Raw genomic sequence first — 23813 nt, 5'->3', positions numbered from 1 at the left:
ACACTGAGGGTCAGCGCCTGACCTGATGCAGAAGGAACCCACACCCTAACCATTCATTCCTTGATTTATTCATCCCTTGCCTGGTACCAGATGACAAATGGTTGTGCCGGTCCGCCTTTACTGGTCGTTTGGGTGACGAACTGGAAAAAAAGAAGCGGTTGACAAGACTCACCACTCAGGTCTGTTGAGCGGCGGTGAGCAGGTCCTGGATGAAAGCCTCACTGTATTCATTCACTCTGCAAGTCAGTCCTTCCTCTGCTCATCTCGATATCAATCTTCCTCGCCTTCAGAGGTACCATCAAAAAGGGTCACGTGGTCCAGCTAGACCAGCCTGCACCGCTCGTGTGTTGCTAGAAGTATTTCTATTGTGTAGAATTGAAACGCTGGTCATCCTTTTCCGGAAAATTGTTTTAATCGTCCTCCTCATCCTCAGTCTTCAGTCTGATTCCTTTCTACCTTGTTGAGAATTCCATTGCTGCTAATATTAAAAAATCTTTTCATGAATCTGCTGCGCTCGAATTTTTGTCTTGTAAATTGCCATATTGTCCGTTAACTTTCGTTGTCTTTGACACTCTCATCATTCCATCTGGTTTTACAATAGTTTATGTAGAATGCTGAAGCAAAAGCTTTGGCTTGGCATCCTTGGTATGTATCTTGGTATTTGGAAGGTCAGCGGCAATGGTCATTTCCTTTGAACAAATTATCTCATTACTTTTATCTTCATAACCTTGTAGTCAAAATCTTCTCCGTATAGTCCACGTTTGTTTTTGGTTTGCCAATACTTCAAAGTCTGGTCTTATTTGTTGAACCAGACAATAAGTCTGCGATTGAGTTCTTCGACTTTTATTTCACTTGTCTTAATAAATGTCTTCATTTCCTTGTATTCCACTTTCTTGATCATCCTCTTAAACACCCTTCTGGGAACAACAAGCCACTCACTCTCAAAGACAACTAGAACACGCACGCAAATGTTTTTTAAAGGGTGTTTGGGGAAACTTGGATGAAAGGAAACAAGTGCGAGCTCGCAACAAGCGAACATTGCACAAGATGCCAGTAAGAACATGAATAGTAACACGGGAAACACCCGAGAACTGGAGCAGACTTCTCCGACCACAGAAACACACGCATACTCAGGTGTCAGCAGCAGCTCTAGGTAAAAAAAATATATCGGATGGATATGTAGAAAGATCCACAAGAAGTTTGTTTCTATGACTTCCCCTTTCTTCCATACATCTCCAAAAATTTTATTTTTAAATCCAAGAAGAAAAAAGAAAAGTGCTTGAATGTGTACATCCATAAATGGTTTCGTATTCGGGCATCTTCTTATGCACGCTGGAGTCAGTCGTGATGTCGATTAAACATTCTTTACTTTTTTTTCCCCATAACGAAAATTGTTTATATAAATTTGCAAGAAAACCTACCGTGAAGAATACGTTGGTAACACTGTCTAAAAACCCAACAACTATCCGAAAATCACCACAAACACATGTATACTCTTTTCTACTTCAAAGATTTTTTTTTTTTGGGGGGGGGGGGGGAGGGAGAGTGTGGAATGCTCAAGAACATTAAACAGCCAATCATCGCAAGCTATAATCTTTCTTTACAAAGTCTCGCAACAGCGCAACTGGATGTATATAAAATTGGTGTTGCCAGTTTGTTTGTTTGGTTGGTTTTTGTTTTCTTTTACAATTCTGCTTGCGAATGGCGAAACTGATGGTGAAAAGAACACCTTCGATCTTTGCTGCATCTGAGTGTCGTGACAGCAGCTCGCGTACAGCACACAGGAGACGATAAACTATTCTGACATAAGTCCAGAAACTAGTCCAGAACCAGTCCGCCACACGTGTGGAGAGAAAGAGAGATGTCAAAAGAAATATCCATCTCGGTCTGCAATGTGTATCACGTGTTTGTCACTAGGCCTTATCAAGGAAATGGATTTTCGATCGTCTCGTGTGCCGAGCTGTGGACCAACTCTTCGTCCAATCACGCGCGTCCGGCAGTGTCACGTGATCTGTTGCTTGCTCACAGTCGGACGTGTTGCCATTTCCGGTGGCGGATGATCCGACTACTTCTGAACAAGCTCGAAGCTTTCGCTGCGACCTCGTGAGTCTTTCTTGGCGATGGACTGTTGGTAGCTGTACAGCTGCTTCTCCAGGGCGTAGTTCTCCGCCTGCAGCGCCATGATTTCTCGTCTGCAACAGCAAAGCAATCCTCAGCCTCATAAAACCAACCCAGCAAACACAAATGAAACAACAACAACAACAACAACAACAACAACAACAACAAACCAACAAAACAAAAACAACAAAAAAAAAACCAACAAAAAACAAAAAAACAAAACAAAAAACAATAACAAATAGCCCAACGAATTCAAACAACGAGAAAAGAAAGAGAAACAAACAACAATATTTTGAAGACGGGTAATATTTATAAAAATATTTTACAAAAAAATCTTCAACTTCGTGACTGAGCTACATCTTTTCCCTATTTTTCCTCAAAAGATATTGATGACGACAGCTGGCACGATTACATTGACACAGGAGAAGATAAGAAAGGAAAATGGAGGAAAACTGAGAACTTCCTTCTCTTCAGATTCAGATTTCCGAGAACTTGAAGTAATCGTCCTTCCTGAAAGTAACGGTCGTGTCGGATTTGACGAATCAAGATGCGAACTCGATTCGGCCCAGACGGCTCCCCCTATGTGACGTATTATCTGTCCCCTTGCTGAGCCCTATACACAGACCTTCTCACTAAGTGAGACTGGTTTCAGCAACACGTGATTCTGACTGAGGACGAGACCAGCTCTGGAAGACGAAGCCGATGGCTGTCTGTAGGAACCTGCGGTAAGGCTTTCTCCCAGGAACGTGGCAGCTGCACACCAGGAGGTCCCCCGAGGGTATTGTTTACTACTCCCTTCAGTCGTGAGTGCCTTTCATGCCGACAAAGGGCCTTAGCCACAAAGGGGTGTGGTCCATGTCGACCGCTGCATGCAGTGTGACATCACTTCCTTCAGGAATGTTAGTCGAGCGTCTTAAGCCAGCGCGTGCTTTGCACGAGAAGCAGAGTTGTGTGCGTGTGTGTTTCCGCATTTTTTTTTTTTTTCCATTTAAAAAACTACCCACCATGCACACGCACATTCCCCCACACATGTATTCATCAAAAAATAATAATAATAAAAAAATAAATAAATAAATTAAAAAATAAATAAATAAAAATAAAAATGCAGTTTAATCTGCAAAATGAATACGTTAGTCTCCTGCCACTTACGTCATTTGATGCTTATGCAGTCTTGTGACGTCATCTTGGCTGTTGTAGTTGGGCGTGACAAGCAGGTGAGACTCGAGCCACTCAACGTACAAAGTTACTTTATGGTCGTCTGGGTCCACCCACATGCTGTCTGGGTCCGACACCTGCGTGGAATAAAGATTTCTGATAAAAAGAAAACGACCGCGTGGGAAAAAGGGCGACAACTTTCAGGGTGACGCAAACACTTGGAGTTGCGCCTCCATTCCGCGGGTAAAAAAAAACTCTTTCCCATTTTTCTGCATTTTATGAGACAAAGAAAGACACGAATGCTGGACTTGAAGGAAGAAATGCTTAATTAACTTTTTTAGACATCGTGGTTGGTTGGAAGATTTTGGCGCCGGGTGAAGATTTACATCTCAGGCGATGCAGAAGAACAGCAAATGAAACTAATTTCACAAAAATAAGAAAGGAAAATGTCCTAGTCAGCATAAAAATAAGGTTTGCTTTTCTCTATGCGTGTGTGTGCGTGCATACAGATAGACATGCAGGTAAAGGTGTAGACTGCCATCTGTACTGTCCCCAACTTTTAAACTCTGTCATTTTAAGAAAATGGCCAAACCCAGCCATGATCATTATAGATACCTCAAGTTTCTTCCTCTCCACCAGAAGCTGAGTGAAGTGTGCTCACGCTCAATATTCCATAAGATGTCTACCTCGTGCCCTCTGTCTTCAGACTACTGCCCGTGGAGAACTAATGGCTCAGCTAATGGATTTTGCAATCTGTCCAAACTCTTCTCCCAGACGAGATTGCCGATCAAAGGTTAAAAATAGGTAATGAGTGCACTTCAATCGATGAACAGGTACGAAAACTGTTGGGACAATGAGTGCGAAAATTGAAAAACTTTTTAAAAAAGATTTAACGAGTAACTGAATTGGTCTGACATGAATTTTATATCCTTGGAGGGCGAATAGCATCGTTGGGAAATTTCATGGACTAATTGGTGGAGCTCGGTGCATGATTTCATTATGATCAACAATTTTCAAACAGATTATATTTCAGCGAAGCCTGTCTTTACAGAAAAAATCCCATTAGGCTATTATTTGAAGATATTTCTGGAAGCGCAAACATCCTTACAATATACCTATAAATATATATGTTTGTCTATATTACTATGTCAATATTTTTATGAGCTATGCAGGTCAACATTGTCACAATCGCATATACAAGAGCACACGTGTGTAGCTTTATATGTATGAGTGTGTGTCTATATGTCTGTGCATGTACATGAGTGTGTGTCTGTGTGTCTTTCTCGCTCTATAGATATCTGTCTATATATGTCTATGCAGCGTGTCATCTACTCAAACCCCCAATCTGCTCTCCTCACCTATCCTCCACTCCTCATATTCTTCCCACATCCCCAACCCCCACAGTTCTCAATCGCCTGCAGGTAGAAACATTTTCCGTCCTAAAATCAACAACAACAACAACAACAACAACAACAACAACAACAACAACAACAACAACAACAACAACAACAATAACAAAACACACATGTTTAGACTGAATGGACTTCCTTTCACAGTACACTATGATTGTAAAGTTGTATCATCATCACACACCCAGGATTCCCTTCCACATCATTCATAAATACACAGAGTTTAAAAAAAAAAAAAAAAACAAAAAAAACAGGAACAACGCAAGAATCGATCTCAGCTCTTGGAACACGAGCCCCAGTTGATAACGGTTTTCCCCACCATCACCAAGCATCTACTCTTCGGGTGTTTTATTGTCTCAATCGATTGTGGAAATGGGTGTGTGGGTGGGTGGGGATGCTAGCGTGCTGACCTTTTTTTATTTTTCCTTGTGGCCATGAAAAGCAGTTCAGTCCAGCCTCGCAAATTTGATCGCAGGCGAGATAATTACTAACTGCATCATTCCAGGCGCTTGTCAGTGTGGCGGAAGTTGGGGTCTGTTTTTGTTTGCGGGAAGAGGAGAGTGCATTTAGACACTGCGGACTGTGCAGTTACAGGAGGTGAAAGAAAATGGAGTGTTTCTACTTCCGGCGTCGGCAATGGTGTACGTCACATCCGGTGTACGACTTTGTGGCATAGCACGTGATTTATGTATGTTGCCTGGAAGAAAGGAAAGTACACTCCAAGAAATATTATGACCTGCAGGACAAGTCATCTGGCAGAGCCAAGAAACGAACACATGGGATCGCCAGAGCTTCTGCTAAGGCTAAATTCTTTGGGGTCACAGGGACCCCTTCTTCAGATTTTTAAGGGGTCCCTGTTCTTCGCCCAAATTTGAAGGGGAACCCCATTGACGAAAATTGAAGAGGTCCTCCGAACTTTTAATGCGTACTATACGCAATTTTTTGCGTAAGCAGAAGCCCTGGGATCCTAGTGGAGACACGGGAATACCAATATAAGAACACAAAAATGAACATATATTACAAATATTTCTACAAAAATATAGATGCCGGAGACGTAGAGATAATAGATATAATAAAAATGTAGACACATCGACCACTGGATCACATGACAGATAGCCTTATTAGACAAACAAATAACGTGAAACGAGGCACGGACACACATACACACAGAGCAAAAAATAATGTTATTAAACAAAATGATAAAAATCGGCAAAGGAAAAAAAAATTTGAAAGGTGATACAGCTAAGATATTCGAAAGAAGTCTGTAAAGTGCCTTACTTTAATTAATTCCATGATACAGCTTGATGACTGTAAGCAGACTTGGTTCTGATCCCAAGATCGCTTGTATTGTTCACAACAATTGATTAATCAAACGCTTGTATTTTTGCCGGGTGTCCGCTGGATTTAATAAAATTAATTCAAACTAAAAATTTCCCACGAGGAGGTGTAACAACCTTTATGGACTTTTTTATTGTTATTTTTGTGCAAAGTTTCATGTTGCCGTGTAGATGTCATCTCCTCTCCAACCCCTGCACTGGGTTTATGAACAGAGTTACTTACATTTTTGCTTTTCGTCTTATTGCATTCTCCATCAATCAGACGCAGCCAAGAAAAATGAGTTAAAACCACATGTTCTCGTTACTGATATTTATTTATTCCTCATAAGATGTTCTTATTTATAATTATGACTCACGCGTCAAGATGTTTATCTTATAATTATGACCCTTCGTTATAAGCTCCTAATTATGGTCCACACAACAAGATATTATCATTATAACCCATACATCAAGTTGCTAAAACACATCTCGGCGATGGCTCACGAAGGCAGACTTTTTTATGTATTCTTCCGCCAAGAAAAGCTGACATTTGTGACAAGATTACAATATCCATTTCGGACTCGTTTGACAGGGAAAATACCAGGGTGGTGTTTAGAAGTTTGCCGACCGGCTGAGTGAACCTAATTTAGAGATTGAATTGCGAGAGAGGCACGAAAAGCCATAGAGTAGGGGAAGGAGTAAATGTAAACTGTAAGCTCACTTGTTTGGGTGGCGAACTTCCGTTAAAAGACAGGGTATGCGCAGGACTTCTTCAACAACCATCGCCATATTCAAGCATTCATTTGCCCCGCTGGAACTCGATGTTGTTGTTTTATAGTCAGTATTCCATAAATCACTTATTTTTATTACTGTGGTCTGGTTTTTAGTGTCACAGGGTGGTCTCAAGACCCTGAACTCGTTTTGACGACCACATGAAGGAGACTGAAAGTAAGTTCTGTCATCAGAAGGTGTCGAAGACGAGACTCGGCAACAGATGGCGGCCGTTGTCAACCGGGACTGACTTGTGTTTTAGGTGAGACTGTAGCTAAACGGTTCTTTGAAATCCAGATATTGGGATTGATACGATCCTTCTCTGTGTCATTTAAGCCCATCTTCCTAGTTGACTGGAGTATTCCTTTAAATGTCGGATGGAAAATGTTTTAGGTACTTTAAGATATCATAGGGCAATAAACATCATCAGAAGCTGGATACAGTCAGATGTCAGGTTAGGGTCTGCAATATCCCCGCTGGGAAGAAATCTGCATAATGTTTTTTTTAAAACTGTAGCCCGACTACAAAGTTCTCGCTTATCTTTAGATAATATGCCTCGGAAATTTTAGGGGAGGGTTAGACGAAACGTCTGTTTTAATTCTATGTCTCTTGATGTCAAGTTTTTGCAAAATTCTCTTTTGTTTTTATGCCAGATGGCCTTTTTTGTCCTGGATTTTAAAGGTGCCTTTTTTCTAGGCTTTTGTTTGTCGCTCGACACTGGCAGACCAGACTCCTTCTTAAGACCCGTGTGGTTGCCTGTCTGTAAGAACTAACTCACTGAGACCAGAAAGCTCATGCCATGTGGTTTCATTCAGTTCCAGCCATCGACTTGCAGGTTGTTCTTTTTGCTTCTGTGTGACTTGCAGATTGTTCACGCGCTGTAAGAGCAGGAGACGAACCCAGGGACAATCAATACACTGAGCGAGGGCGAAGTTCCACACTGAACACAACATACAGTGAATGTAAAAAGCAATTTCACAAAATTGCCCTACATGCACAGGGAACATAGAATGTCTTGGACAGTAAGCCAACCTTTCCCGTTCCTAACAGAACTCATCACAATCTTGTATTCATCGTCATTTTCTTAAGAAGAGGTAATGGAACTATGAGGTCTCTAACTGAGTATTTTTCAGTAGAAACTAATGGATGTCTTCAATCCTTTGCTGGAAGGATGGAGTAGTTAACTGTTTCGGACGGCGAAAGTGAGTTCTACAGCATATAAAAATTATTGCTCTCCAAAGCTTTTGTTGTCAAGTCTATGGAAGAGAAAAAGCCTTGTGGTTCCCCCGAGGAGCACTGGGGGGAAGCAAAGGGGGAGGGAGGACAGGGAAACAGCCCTCGGTTGGAATGGACGAAAGAGTTAAAAGAGAAAAAAGTCCGTGACAAATCCTAGCTATTTCGTGGTCGATTGGAGCATGAATACACAGCCAGTGAGACGTGTGGAGACCAGGTGTATTATTATCGCATTATCTTAAACTGAAAAAGAGTTGAGAACTGAGACAGTTTTTCCTGAACTGAGACAGGATTTCCTGAATTGAGAGAGGTACAATACCTTTCCCGTTTGTTCTGTGTTTGTCAGGAGCGAGGCTGTTTACCAATGAATGGCGATGCTGCTATTCTGACACCAGGGAAGTCGGAAAAAACACATTGCTTTGAAGCTGTGGTCTCGTGGTTGGATAATTAACGTGTCTGGCTCTCGATTTTTAGCCCAGTATGTGAAGTATGGTGGTACCTACGGTCGATAAATAGTGAAAGTAGGAGAAAACGCAGCAACTTTTTAAGAGTAATTTCGCCAGTGGCACAGACTGTGCATCACAGCAGGTCCAGTCTGATTTTTTAAATAAAAAAAGCGTTTTCAGCAAGACTCCACGTGCTCATTACAACAGCAGTGACCAACACAGAAGGAGCCCTTTAAGGGAAATTGTTTTGTCTCGCATCGACAAAACGTCACACGACCGTTACCCCGAGGCGACCTCAGGGATGTGCTTTGCATGCCGGGGCCAAGAAGGACATTCGAGATCTCTATGATCAAAGAAAGGCCTTGAAGAGATAAAGGAAAAGCAAAACCAAAGAAGTTTCCAAGTACAAAGAAGTGAATTGTGCCATCAGGAAAGGGATGAAGGCAGTTAGGGAGAATTGGATCGAGGGTCAATGTTGGATCAGAGAGGAAAGAATGGCACAGGGGTGACAACAAATATGTCTACCACATACTGCAGACCCTCGGTAAGTCAGGTCAACACAAGACCTCAGTCATCGAAGATAGCAATGGCCGCCCTCTTATAGAAAGCACTTCTCTACTCAACCAGATGGTTTGAATATTTCAAAGAACTGTTGTTACAGGCTATCACAAACTTCATAAGTTTAAAAAAGGCTTTTACCAGGAAGGGCTATGGTATGTACTGAGAAAATTCAACTCCAAAAAGGGTCTCGTCCAAGTCACCGAAGTGCTCAAGGACCACAGTAATGCTGGATCACCAAATGTGAGTCCACTCACACTACAGTAGGCGTCTGTCAACACTGTTCCCTATCGCCCTTGCAGTTGAACATCCTTCTGGAGAGCATCATGCGTAAAACCGGCCAAGACCATCACACTTCCATTTCCATCAGTGAAAAGCTTTGCAGACGACATTGACTGGATATCAGGCATTGACAGAGAACTGCAAGACTTGACCAACAGACTGACAGACAGATCGAACACATTGGAATATGGAATAGAGACCAGCACTGAGAAGAATAAAGTCATGGCGGCGACAAAGCATGAATGGAGTCCGGCTGGAAGAGAGAACAGCTTTAAGTACTTGAGAAGCCACCCTCTCTATAGACAGCAGCTCCTCCACAGATATCCTCATCAGGATTGTAAAAGCAGCAGCGACAATGGTTGGGCTGGACAGGGTCTGGCTGCAGCCACAACACCAGATTTACCACAAAGTACAAATCATTCGTAGTACCAATCCTACTATACGAATGGGAAACGTGGACCCTGTTTCGCTGATGCGGAGAAGAGAATCCAGGCATTCAGGAACTGGGGTCTGAGGATCATAGAACAGAGAACACGTAAACCAAGAACTTTGTACAAAGCACGGTCATCACACTCGTGGGAGACCAAGAACCTGTACTCAATAATCAAGCGGCCTAAGCCGGTTTGGTTTGGCCATGTGACCCGCACATGACATTCAAAGACTAGAATTCAAGGTACTTGGAGGGTGGTTGATGTCTGGGTGGCCAGAGGAAGAACTGCTCAAACGCGAAGAACTGGACTGGTCATCCTGTATTATCGTCAAACCAGGCATGTGGCGGGCATGTCCACGTGCTTCTCCCTAACGACCGGTACCAATCAAGGGTCGAAAGAATGAGTAACAAATAACTAAGAAGAACTGAAAATGTGTTGATTACTAAAAAGTTACAGGAATCAGGCTTACGTGTCTGAAAAGTGTTTCAAAATATTCCTAGCTTTGGAGGAAAGTACATTATTGTCAAGCTCGCTTATTGAAACCTTTCAAGACCTCATCCCAACATTTCTCATGCCTGTCATTTCTATATGACATACCAGAAGGGTATTATCTAAACTTACAGGAACCATAAACCATCTTCCTTCCTCATGCTGTTGGCTTAAAAAAGTATTTAAAGAGCCTGAAGTATTTGAGTCAGCACGATTAAAGGTTGAGAAGAGAAAGATGAAGGGAGAAAGAAAGTAATCAACCCTGCTTGCCCGGTACATCAAGCAAACCCTTTGTAAAAATTAAACCTGTGTCTGTGTGTCTTGAATAACAAAACTTGTATTGTCAGAAATGTTCGTGACAAGTGCAGACAACTCTTTACTGATATTTATGTCGCTTTTTTCCATAGCAAAGCAAAAGTTTCAAAAGAAGTTACAGCTTTTAAAAATAAATTGAAGCATTTATATCGATGTTTGGTGTAACTATAAATACAAAACGAGATTGCTAATTCATCTCTTGGGTATTGAGGAAGTTTCTCTTTCTAAAGAGAGACGTGTGTGTGTGTTTTTAAAGAACTAACATACAAAAACGCATACAGAACAAACTCAAACACACAAACAAACGGAAAGAGACTCGCATACTGTTTCAACAGAAATTGTATTTTGACTTAAACAGACCATCATCCTTGAATTTCAAAATGGAAATGGCAACACAGAGGGAAATGAAGCAGAACGAAGGAAGATTAGCCGCCATTGAAAACTAGGCACCGGGATCCCTAACAATGGCCTCTCCACAGGTTCCAGGGACAAGATCTGAGAGACAGTCAAGGCAATCAAAACACAAATCAATAGCAATTCCAAAAGTGAACACGAGTCACTCAGGTCGAAATGGAGATCTCGACATGACCTGCACTTCAGGTTCATGCGGTAAGAACCTCGGAGAAATGTCGGGTAAATGGAAGCTGGAATTTGCAGGTTAAAAAAATTGGATCGGAGGAAGGGATGAAAAGAGGAGGAAAAGAAAAGAAAAAAACAACAACCCCAAACAGGAATTATTTATTCAAAAGAGCCTTGTAATTCTTTTCAGAGGTGCATGGTGTCAAAGCAACCAATCACAAGCCTCCAGAAAAAAATGAGCAAGAGGAAAGTGCAAGGAAACTACGAGACTGCAGGGCAATAGCCAGCGGTTCTCCTCCACCGAAATAGCCAGTAAATTTTCATTTCGGTAAATCTCCTGATTCCAGGTGCCTGGCAAAAGCCGGCTTTCCGCCCAACGATTCCCGACAGCCATACAAGGTGATAGGCTGCTCACTCCTCATTCTCCTCACAACAAGACGTCCTCCGCTGGCGGAAGAGGAGCTGTAATTAATTTTCAGGATCGTGATTGGGTGTAGCAAGTGGCCGCCGTTGGGTCTTTCAACATCCTTGACTTCCTGTTCAGCCAGTCAACAGCAGGCATTGAACACAGCAACATGTTTCTTTCCAAAATCGCAGAATCGTGTTCTGTTGGGGACACTTTCTTTTTTACAACCCTGGCTCCGACACTTTGAAGTGTTTCCACCAGTGATGGCTTCACGGCCAATACCCAGGTGGCAGGCTCAAGTGCAGCCTCAAAGGCCAAAGGTAAAGTTTAAACTGAGGGTAAACCGCAAATAAAATTCAAATTTAATATCTACGTTCAAATTAATGTTTCCAAGATGCCTGTGGGAATCATTTATTTGTAAGACAAGCAATAAAAACCGTAATCCTATCAAAATGTTTTCAAGGCAAAAACAAAAATATTCAATATTTTTGAAGCAAGAAAGAAAAAAAAACAAGACGTCTGTGAAAAATCCACAGAAAATTAAAACAACAGTAAAACTGACACTAAAGAAAAACAAGAAACAAGGACACGAAAGCAAGAAATAAGTCTATCAAGTGATTATTTATTCAACAGACAATCTAGATTGTCTTACCTGAAAGCATTCTAAGCAACTGAACATAATCGACTTAAAAAAATAAAAACTTTCACAGAAATTTCATGTACAATGTCAATACCTGTAGGAAATTGAATTTTGGAAGATCTGTTCTCCAGGGCAGGTCAGAGCTAGGATATACATTTGTTTTGGGTGAAACCCTGACAGCTATTTTCCAAACTGTCACGTGCTAATGAACTGTAATTACAGTTTCCAGGAAAAGAGAAATTTGTAGCTAAAGATCTGCCAATCTCTTGCGAACCCAGAAACCTCTTGTAGGTCATCACCATATTGGGAAGTCTGCAAACTGCTCGATGGAAAACCATTTGAGTTTCAATTTGTTAGCACGTGCGGACTCGCGGTCACACAAGTTTGAAAAGTCGACAGAGAGAATATTTGCAGAGCTTGTGTAATCTTTTAGTTACACTCGGTCACTGAGTGTTGAACTTCTGATGGCTTCTTTAGAGTTTTGTCAGAAATCACTTTGTTTCTCAATCTGTGCATTTTCCGGATTTATTAGAGAGGTTTGAAATTAAAGAAGAGTACGATCAATATGGTTGTAGACAATGCTTCTCCCAACGAGTACAGACTCACTTTCCTTACAATCTATAATGCACTCCAAAGCAAAAAAACAATAAAAATAAATAATTCTGTAAAACTTTGTGAGGAATCAATTTTGCAAACATGTCAATGACATTAATTAGTTTTGGAAAGAAGTTTGCAAGAAGTGTTACTTCACTTCATTATCTCAGTCTCAGCCTGCACTTCATGGTCAGAAGAATAAGCCACCAGACCCGCTGCTTCATTTGTGCGACAAAAGAAAGACACCGAATGCGTTCTTTACTTTTAAATCGAAAACTGCACTTGGCAATAGCAATGAATGTTGCCATGTCCTTAAAAATATTTGGTCCATGATGTCTTTCTTTGAGTGTGTTCAACTCAACCGTCTGGATGTTGGAGTTAATTCCATGGTCTGGGTTAGACGCTGGAGAAATTTCAATGAGATTTTTCACAAAGAAGACAGGAGCAATGCACTCGTACACCTGCTTTCTTTTGTTGAACTCAAGGGAATGAATGTGGGCAGAGGTCGTTGGGATTTCTGCATATGGCTTAATTATAACTTCTGCTGTGTTTTTATATATCATATTTTTCTTCGCCTAAAAATACGGAGAAAGCAGCATCGTCAGCTCAGACCAAACATTACATTGTCCCAGACTTATAAAAGCTGGACTGCTTGTCGGTGGTTTAAAAAGTACTTTTAAGTTAAAAAAAGCTGCAAAGTTTTCCATCATTGTGGTAATTTTGTGTTCGCTTTCACAGACAGCTCTGCATGGATACGAATCATAAACCCACGATATAAAAAAGGCTTTGACAAGTATTTTTAGCGAATATTTCAGAAGTAAGAGAAACGCAGCGTCCCCCCGATGTATCTGGACGCTGGGGCCGGGTGCACAATCTGGATGCTCGCCTAGCAGTCAGCTAAATGTAAATACTCGCTAAGTGTTGGCGAGCAGCTAACCGCAGTGTGAATGGCGTCCCCGAGGGAAAAGAAATGAAATTTTCACGCACGACAAAGCTCTGCAATCTGCTGCAGACGCCTCAGCGCGCAGACCCTGGCTAATACGCTGCGCACGCGAGCAGATAGGAAGCTACACGAGAAAGGTCGCAGGTGCAGCAAGCGCCACCTAGCTCTTTGCCATTCTGTGACGTCAGAGAACGTGCAGGGGGTGAAGGGATCTGTTACAGATAGCGGAATTTTGGCGCCGCGAGTTTTCATTCATCAGTCGTAGTGTTCTCTTATTTACAAGCAGGTGTTGGTGGAAAGGATGCAGAGCCATGACCCTAACTTCATCTAACTCATAGTTGACCTTTGTGTGTTTGTTTTGTTTTCTTTATTTTCATCTTTTCTTTTTGATGTATCGTTGTTGTATATTTTCTCGGTTTGGGCACGATCGAGCACACACACATGTACACGTAAGCACTTACACATACACACATATACATACATGCATACATACATATACAGACAGATACATATTATTTGCGACAGGCAGGTCATACAAGTACGTGGACTTAAAATCAAATTGGTTCTAGAACGCGGAACATGGGACACGACCTCGGCTTTGGTGACCCTCCGACACGCTGGGTGGCAAACAAGGTGTTGCAGGGTTTGGGGTACTATCGGTGCAAAGACGACCTTCTTCAACCTTTGCCTCACCCTGATTTTTGTCTGACGATGGAGCTGTCTAAAGCATATGACCTCTCTACATCCGCTTTCTTTTTCATTTGACTGCTTTGTATAATTATTCACGACAGACTGATCAGGAAAACAGAAAGTGGACGTTAAGACAGATTGGGTTCTTGGAGGCAAAGACTCCCCAGACGATGACTACAAATTCGCAAAAATGTATGCAGTCATCTTTTATTAGCCTCTAACCGAACTCCTCTCTTGTTGGCACACAAAAATGAGATCCGGTGATGGATTAATTGGCATCGATATCGGAGCATTCTGGGATTGGAGCAAACTCTCGGCTGCTCGGTTAATTGGAGAGAAAAAGTTTGTTCTCCGGGCGTTTCTCAACTTTTCACCACCTAAAACACAACCTGATCTCTAGTTTTTCTTTTTCAGATATTGAACCGCGATTACAAGTTCGCTCGCCTGTTGTAATTAATTGCTGTTACCAAACACTTATCTCCTTCCAGTAGAGAATAATGTGGCCATACAAAACTGTAGTTGTTCCCACGGTCAGTAAAGGGCTCAGAGACGGATGCCAGTGTTTCTAAATTTACTTAGGACTGTTATTTTATTTGGACGGAAGTTCAAACGGCAGTTCATTTTAGGAAACGTTCATGCATACATAAAGAAAGAAACAAAGAAAGAAACAAAAGAAATAATTTCATAAAGAAATAGAAAGAGGAGAGAGAGAGAGAAAGACAGACCGAGAGTTATAAGAGGAAGGCCATTCAGGACTTAAAACTAATTTGCAAATTAATACAAAAATAATTTGCATAAATGACATTTTATGAATATCGTGGAATCTGTCTAGAAGCAACTGCCATCCAAAGTTTGCCACCTGCCAGAACTCGTTGCTTACAAGGCTGCGCACTCACCTCCTCCACGGGGACGTCCGTGCTCATGATGAAGCCGTCGTCCACGTCCTGCTGCACGTAGTACTTGCTGTACGGCCCTTGCGGCAGTCGCACCACCCTCGCGTTGCCACTGCGCGAGAGCAGACGCACGTGCCAGGCCACGTAGCGCGTGAACCTCCTGGGCACGTGCGAAATGTCCGTGTAGTACAGCTTGAAGGCCAGGTAGCGGCCACTAGGGTCGGCCTCCACCATCCAAGCCTGCTTGTCGCGGTCGTACAGGTGGGCGCGGTTCTTGGATCGGCTCAGCACGTTGACGGCCACCTCCGAGACGTACACCACTGACGTCATTTCCACCTTGATGCGCAGAGTGGAGCGCCCTCGCGCAAGCCTTGTCACGGAGGCGCCCACCGTGAAGGGCTCCCCGACCCCTGAGGCGTCCAGCATCTGTTCCATGTCACCGGAGTCGAAGGTCCCCTCGTCCCCCAGAATAACGCGGTAACGAACGGTGCACATGTGATCGAAGCTGGAATGTCTCTGCAGCTGCACCGCCACACTGCCGTCCGCCTCCGTGGAGCTGGAGTCTGGGAAGAGCGAGACGCTCCAGTCCGAGAGTCCGAACAGGAAGTAGGTGGACTCCAGGCGGTCCACGTAGCCGTGGCGGTTGTTGCCGCCGTGGCCTTCCTTGGGCACGCGCAGGAAGCATTCGAAGATGTTGTGGATGTTGCGCATCTCCAGCTCCAGGAGGAGGTCCCCGCTCTCTTGCACGAAGTTCCTGGCCAGCAGGTCCTCCGTCTCGGCGAAGGTCTTGCGGCCATGCTTCTGACATTCGGACGTAAACTCGTAGCTTTTCTCGATGAAGGAAATATTCTAGGGAGAGGACACAATACAGATAATGTATGTGCATAATTCGTAACAATAATCCTCTTTATAAAACTATCTACGTATATAAGCGAGCGCGCGCACACACACACAATGGACACAGACTACTTCTACGACAAGAAGCCACTCATTCCACCATCACTTCTAGGGAGGATGTGACAAAAGGTTGTTGTGTTACTTTGGTGAAGTGTTCTCTGTTGATGACAGTAAAGGAGAAGTCCAGTCTACAGCGAAGACCCTGCGACGGCGTCTGCAGCTTGAGGAAGGCTCCAATATGGCGCTCAGTGCGCGTGATGCTGACGTTCCACCTCTGATGGCCGTACACAAAGTCCTGGAACACAGCCAGCGCCGGCAGTTGCAGTCAGTTGCAAAAAAAAAAAAAAAAAAAAGCAAAAAACTACAAAAAATCGACACAACCAGCCCTGCAATGCAGCCAGAAACTAATGGAGCGTGAAACAATATCCATGTTTGTGTTCAGCCTACAAACGACGGCCATGACAGTTTCTTTTTTCTTACTCTACAGACAGTCACGCGATACAAACTGTCAAAAACATCAAGTAGAAATATTCATCACATCCCCTCCTTCACACACACAAAACCATAGCAAGCAGATTTTAAAGTCATTTACATAAGTCTTTCTGAAATTAACTAATATCATGCAGATGCGGTTTAAGCAAATTTTACTGGAAGATTCCTCTGGAATGTTAATAAAATTAGCAATTCAAATTTGTGCTGGCTGATTTTTTAAAAAATTTTTTGCCATCGATGAGAAGGGATGTGGTGGGAGGGAGTTGATGAAAAAGGGCAGACAATCTAATGTTCTGAGTGCACACTCGGTTGGTTTGTCGGCACCAAGCAAGGTGAGACTGACTGATGCAGGTAGATGGTAGGTGTGTAGATCATACCCGTGTCTCCCATTCCCTGCTATGACAAGACAGAGCCAGATGGACGCGAGGACTGACTACTAGGGTAGAAGATCGACCACTAGGGTAGCTGGCACTGTGTGTGTGTGATTCTTATCTCCATCCCTCGGGTCCAACCATTCTTTCTCGCCAAAAGCTAAAAAGTTGGTCCTTTGAAGTCTGCAAGTAGGAACGGATGTTCATGTGGTGATATTTAAATCAGCTGAGACCTCTCACACTTTTCTTACAGCTCAGGTAAATATCCCAGCCTCATGTTTGTATTTTTTGTTTCATTTTGGAAGCTGCACATCAATATTCTCTGTCGTCTTTCCCTCCCACCCTTCCACGAGTCACAGAGTTAGACAAACACTCATTACCCTTAATAAAGAATGTTTAAAGTTCTCGGGTTTTATAGCTATCCGGAGAAGCGAATTTTATTATTCCCAAATTACAAATGAAGGTAAAAAACATCGAATTCTGTCGACATTTAGCACAAAGCTTGTTATTTGAAAAGCTAGACCTATTTTTGGCCTCTAGAAATATTTTAAAGTTAATATGACTGACATTTTTGTTTGTTTTGATGAGTTTCAATCCTGACAAAGATTTCAAGGTAATTACTGTTTTCAGAATTTATTGAGAAAACATTTGTGATGATGACTGTAAGCCCAGCCTCTGGTCGGTTACTAATGTTCTCCTCTTCTGAAATGGGAGTTCAGCTATGTCAGGATTTAAAGAAAAGCAGCAGTTATCGAGGGTATTATCATGAGAAGGTTGAGACAGGAAACTCTATTCTCCCTGCACTCTAAACTAATGTAATGAATGGAGAAAGGATGTCATTGAGGATCACAAAGATTTTTAAAATAGCCAGAAACAAATCTCAAGATTAAAAACCAAGCAAGACTATTTTTTTGTAAGTCAATAAAAATTGCCAACTACTGTCAAGTTTATGCTACATAATACCAGATTTTTGAATGGATTCAACAATAAAAAAAGAAGTTTTGTGAAGTGAAGTAACAATTTCTCTATTTCGTTAAATGTACTAGTCATTTATAGCCTAGAAAAACGAAACCAACAAACAAACCAGGATATATATATAGTACAAATATATAGTAGTAAGTGCAATATCCAAAATTATGAGAGAGATGGAGAAGGGTAGAGAGAGAGAGAGGGATAGAGAGACTGTGACAGATTAGGGTTAGGAGAGAGAAATACGGAGAGAGAGAATTGAACAATATGTGTGTCCATCAATATCAATCATCTACCGCCCCATCCCCCCCACCCAAAAAAAAAAAAAAAAAAAAATCAAGCATCCTTCCCGTGGTTAGGGTGGGTCTGTGCACTCAAGGACTAGCCAAGCACGACACCAGCCAAGATGTTTGCTTACCTTGGAATAAACCTCTGGCATGAGCTCGGTCAGGATCCTGCTGGGGACGGCGAAGGAGAAGACCTGTGCGTTGAAGCGGTCCTGGAGCTTGACGAAGCGACACAGCTTGGCCATCGTGTGGCGAGGCCGGCAGGCATGGAGCGACTGATGGTTAGTGTACACCGGGCCCTCCTCCCCGCCTACAGATCAATGCCAGATCCGCCAGCACGATTTCATCGACCTACCCACCCCTTCTACACCCCGCAACCACTCTCCCTACCCTCCTACCCCGGGACTGTTCGCTTGGCCAGGGATAAACCTTTCTTCTGTTGATTCTGAATATGTGCAATCTCACGGTGTTTGAGGGGAAAAAAATAGTCCGTCTCTTGTCTGGGTCTCGGTATTGTGGCTGGCAGTGAATGCTGTGTCCAAGAAGAGGCTACAAGTTCCGCATGTACCCGCCTTCAAGGAAATATGGATTGTACTTGAAGTGATGTTTCCATATGATCGAGATGAAAGTTTTAATCTGATTGCCGATAAAGACGCAGAGGTTTACTCATGTGTGTTGATGTAACAGACTGACTGCTCAGAAAAAATATTTTTTTTTTTGCTGCCTAGGCTGTAGTAAAGAACTGAACTGTTACTGATGTCTCACCACAAGAGAATTCAATCTCCGTACAGACTAGAGATGACAGTTACTGAAAGGAAAACCTACCTACCGATCTCACAATACTCGATAAAATAGTCATTCTCTAAACTGAAAGAGTTTTTTTCATGTTTAAACCCCCACACTTCCGGATATTGTTGAATATTAAACATAGTACTGATTTCCTGTTCTTGAATTTTTAAAATATCTTTTTCCCGACAAACGCACTGTGGAAGTCAGATTATAACTCTGAAAGTATCGAAATTCAGCAACACACGATTGATGATAGACTGACAAACAAAGTCTGTCAATGGCCCTCCACTTGTAGCCTCCTGACCAATATTATTCATACAAAGCAAGTCCACACTATCAGATGCGCACTGGCATAAATTATTGATGAACCTTAACCTTTGATGTGGACGTTACAATACGTCACGCAAGAGTGTCACTCCTGGCGCCGCGCGGTAACGGTTGCTTGGTGCTGGAGGAGAGTCGGGGTGTGGGGGATGTTTGAAGGGACTCTAGTTGTAGCCTGGCCAGGGTCGTCTCGGAGGATGACAGGAGGGGAATACAGGAGGGGTACAGGAAGGGAGGAAGGCTTGTATGCACAGTAAAACAGAAATCGACTAATCACAGAACAAAGGAAGTGCAATCGTCGCCATCAGAAGGACGCAGGCATTGATCGTCCTGCGTGTCAGCGGGCGGACAGAAGCGAGTATTTGATGAAGGAAGAGTAGGGAAGAGACTTTCTACCTGCAACAAAAGGTAAATGATAATGAAAATCACTTTAATAAACAGTTAATGTGTTTATGAATGAACACGATTTGGAAAAGAAACAATATAAAATACAAGTCAACCCACAACACTGTTGCAGTCACTCAGTTGTACCGTCGTTGGGAGGATCACATGGAGAGACATGGCAGTTGACAGGGCCTGCCATTCGTCCTACTGTGGGTGATAGCAGGTCCTGTACGGGATGACCTGTCCAGAGTAGAGGTTCCTGGTGTCCTACGAGTGTGGCCGTCTTGTTTCGTACATTTTACTATGTTTTTATAGCAATGGGCTTCTAAAACTCAGCTAGATGTTTTGTACATAGAAAAAAATATTGTTTGAAAGACAGAATTGCAAGTAAGAAAAACTAGTATACAAACTGATGTATTCTCTCTGGGACCAAACAGCTGCATTAATATAATGACTTTGCTGTGCCGAGTGTTGTAATAATCATGGAGTGAATGCACCAGGAGGAGCAGGACTAGAAGCCGACACCAGCAAGTTTACCAGTGTGTTCGCCGGAGAACTGGCAAGTAACCAGACAAGGGAAAACATATTTGATAGAAGAAGATGATAAACGTTCGGTGAGTATGGACAGACAAATTATTTCAAGTGATTTGACAGTCGGCCGCGCCCTCCTAACTTCCAACAAACTGCAAAGCGATTATCATGAAATTACACCCGTAATTACAAAATCAGGATAATCGATGAAAGGATTGAGAAATAAAGCGAGAAGGTAGAGGAAAGGTAGGAGGTAAAGCTTAGTATTATATGTCATACAAATATACATACACAACATACACCCATACACAAAAAGGCGCGTACACAAAACAGACAGACATGCATACAACAAGCAGACAAAAGAGAAGAAAGAGAGAAAAGAGAAGCCATCCAGCTGCTTCCATCATGAAATGGGCTGCAAATGCACTGGCAGAACTCTAATAATTATACGAAATTAAAAAACACATGCAAACAGAAAAAAAATGTTGAAATAAAGAAAAACAAATGAAAGAAAGGATATCCGCATGCTATCGTCAACCAGAGAAGCTGCTTTAATTCTCTCTCCGAACATTTCCTCAGTGTTCAAACATAAGCGGTGCTGGTAATGGAATTTTTTGCCGAGAGATGTCGATACTTCAAGATTCATCGATTCCTCCTCCTTGTTTCCATAACCGTGCCTCGCAGACTCGCAGAGATCTTTTACCTTTGTGGAGGAACACACAGAACCACAGGAACACAATGTTCCACAGTCCTTTGGCAGATTGGTTTCCGGTGAGCATGACGATTCGAGAGTTTGCGAGAAGTACGAACATAACATTGATGGAGAGATTACTGAGTGGCCATACCATGCCACCAGCTCTCTTTCTCTCTTTTTTCTGTTTATTCTTTGTCACTATCCTGCTGTCTCTCACTGGTAGATATTCTTAGAAGCCGCGTGTATGGATGCTCACTGCGTACTCTAATCATCATCTTCGATTCTCTGAGCCGCAAATGCTGGACAAATATTACAAACGTTTGACCAAGTTTGTCAAGATTTTTAAATGATGTTTTATAAAAACACAGCTTGGTCAAATGTTCATCCCATAATTTGTCCAGTTTAGAGCCGGTCTTAAGACCTTCCAGTCGATGGTCGAGCACTAAGAACTCGACTAGTTAGTTTGCTGCCCGAGTGCCTACAACACCAGATGACACGTCACTAACCTGCATACATCACTTCAATGCCAATTTGACTTCGAATTAATCCACTTTTGGAAAAAAAGTACAAAAAAACATGTAAATAATCTTAACGACCCGCCGCATCGTCTCCCGACCAACGTCCCTTCCAGTCTGTCTGGTCATCACGCGCCGTGTGACGTCACGGCATCTGACGGTTTCGTCGAGAGATTTGACTCTCATCAGTTGGCTCCCACGGGTCGGCAGCACGCGGTCTCGCAACGCTTCAGACACAATATGCTCCTAATTAAATTTAAAGCAGTCTGGTTAAGGAGGCAGGGACAGGCAACTCCGACAAAGAATCACAGAAGGAGGATATTCCCTTGATTCTTGGGGACCGTCAGCAAAACGAACAGGAAGATAATGCTTGTCCAGACCACGCAGACGGAGAAGCCAACATAAAAAAAATGGAATTAGGAGCTAGCGCCGAACTTTTTTTGTTGGCAAGAATAATAAAGTTTGCACCAACGACAGCAGCAGCAGGCGCACAGCAACATCAATGGACGACTGTCACCTTAATAACACAGGGCAACCACCGACATTAAACAGCAGTCTTGACATCGCAGTCAACAGAAACAACTTAGAGCAGTCAGCAACATCAACACAGCACATTTACAAATGTACAAATAATAACAACTGAAATAACAGTTGAAATGGAAGGAAAATGTTGTACAGCAAACAAACTGCGACCTGCAGCACGAAAAGCTGTTACGGCCGTTGTCGTAGGAAAACATCAGGCGAACCAACAATAAACAGAAGCAGGAGAGTTAGGGAAGGGAAAATAATAATAATTAGTATAGCTATTAATAACCAATAAAAACAGGGGAAATAACCCAGAAAGAAACACAGAAATGATGAAAGCATGAAGATGTTACAATTATGAACAAAGAGTGTGATAAGAGGTAGAGAAATTCGATGACAACCGCAGCATTGAATATAACCCCAGATCACACTGACATACAAACATAAATAAATGTTTTAAAAACAATACAGTAGCTGGAATACATTCTTCATTAATAATCAGACTATACTGGGAGCCTTTCTAATCATTCATGAAACTAATAAAAACTGTGATGCTATCTTTGTTGAGAACAACCAATCAGTGACAGACTCTTGTACAATATCTTTAAATGGAAGAAACATCCAACAGTTGTGTATAAGTTATGGAATACTTATTTCAAGTAGGCCTGAGACCCAAACTGACATCAGTATATAAGGCCACACTCAGTATTTCCATATTAGTTTCCTGAGGAGTTCCTGATCCGGAGCTTGCAGCGATTTGGAAATAAGAAGGAAGAAACGAAAACAAAATAACAAGGAACGCTGATCCTGACAGAAAAAAACCCAAAACAAACCAAAACAACAAACAATGACAAAAACTTAGCGAGGTGTACCTCAACTCCATCACCTCAGACCACGTGCTTTTCTTAACTAAAAAAAAAATTGCAGTCGTTCGTTCGTTCATTTAGTCTGCACATCTCAGATCACCCACCTTCACATCTGAGGGCCGGAGGAACAGAGGTCTTCCAACAGAACTCAAATTTCCGGTGAAAACGATTTCTGGTGTTTTCTCTCTCTTCCGCCTGCACCAGGCTGCTGCGTGGGGTTCAGCATCCGCTTATGAAGAATTTGCGGAGAAAATTTCGTTGGTCGATGGAACGTGTAGACGGGCTTTCTCCTGGCACAGGATGCTCCACAGGCAGAGACAGAGCCGGACTGGCATCGCCGCACGTCTGTGCCGTCCACTGACACACGCTGTGCACGCGGCGTGCTGCGCTCCTGCAACCCTCGTGCGATGAAAAGAGCGCGTGCCGCTTGGGACGTGTCCGTGCTGCACCGCCACAGCTCCGGTGACGGCGGAGATCCTAGCACCAGCAGCAACCGCAACTACTAACCGTCGACAGACACACACACACACGCAAACACACACACACACACACACAGAGGGCGAGGTAGGAGCGAGGATGAAACATCATCTCTCTCACAATGAGTAGCAGAATCTCTATCATCATCACATGTCCACCGAGCGAAACTATCATCAACGCATTAAGTACACAAACGAAAATTAATCTTAGAGTCAGATTATTGTTGTTTGCTGCGTTTTTCCCCCAAAAAAAACAATATTAATAAATTTAAAAGAAAATAACTTTTTCAGAAATAAATATTTTAGGAATGGATAATGATCGATGACTAAATTCTCTCAGTCTTTGGCTGCTGATTGGTGATTGATAACCCTGACGGTGAAAGGTATAATGCGCTGGATGAAAATGACTGAAAGTAAAATACATC

At 42.6% G+C, this 23813-nt stretch overlaps 1 protein-coding gene across 1 annotated transcript; it reads right to left on the bottom strand.

The window, feature by feature from the left end:
* Window positions 1–1370: 1370 nt before the first annotated feature.
* LOC112553310 lies at window positions 1371–23461 on the bottom strand. Its single transcript, XM_025220419.1, has 6 exons — window positions 23017–23461; window positions 18416–19793; window positions 16308–16460; window positions 15272–16117; window positions 3268–3410; window positions 1371–2192 (listed from the first exon to the last, which is right to left on the bottom strand). Exons 2-6 carry the CDS (start codon window positions 18527–18529, stop codon window positions 2066–2068), a joined length of 1383 nt encoding a protein of 460 aa, XP_025076204.1. The 5' UTR covers window positions 18530–19793; window positions 23017–23461; the 3' UTR covers window positions 1371–2065.
* Between the last annotated feature and the right edge of the window lie 352 nt (window positions 23462–23813).

This window comes from Pomacea canaliculata, linkage group LG12 (genome assembly GCF_003073045.1).
Source record: "Pomacea canaliculata isolate SZHN2017 linkage group LG12, ASM307304v1, whole genome shotgun sequence".
Classification (NCBI taxonomy): Eukaryota; Metazoa; Mollusca; class Gastropoda; order Architaenioglossa; family Ampullariidae; genus Pomacea; species Pomacea canaliculata.
Note: the sequence above shows the minus strand (reverse complement) of the source record. Positions and strands in the feature narration are given on the sequence as shown.

Excerpts from the sequence above, each read along its gene's own strand:
- LOC112553310 (XM_025220419.1), bottom strand. The coding sequence starts at position 18,529 with ATGGCCAAGCTGTGTCGCTTCGTCAAGCTCCAGGACCGCTTCAACGCA. Across the intron at positions 3,411-15,271 it reads CGGACGTCCCCGTGGAGGAG|GTGTCGGACCCAGACAGCAT; the intron begins GTGAGTGCGCAG and ends TATTCCACGCAG. Across the intron at positions 2,193-3,267 it reads CTGCATAAGCATCAAATGAC|ACGAGAAATCATGGCGCTGC; the intron begins GTAAGTGGCAGG and ends TTGCTGTTGCAG.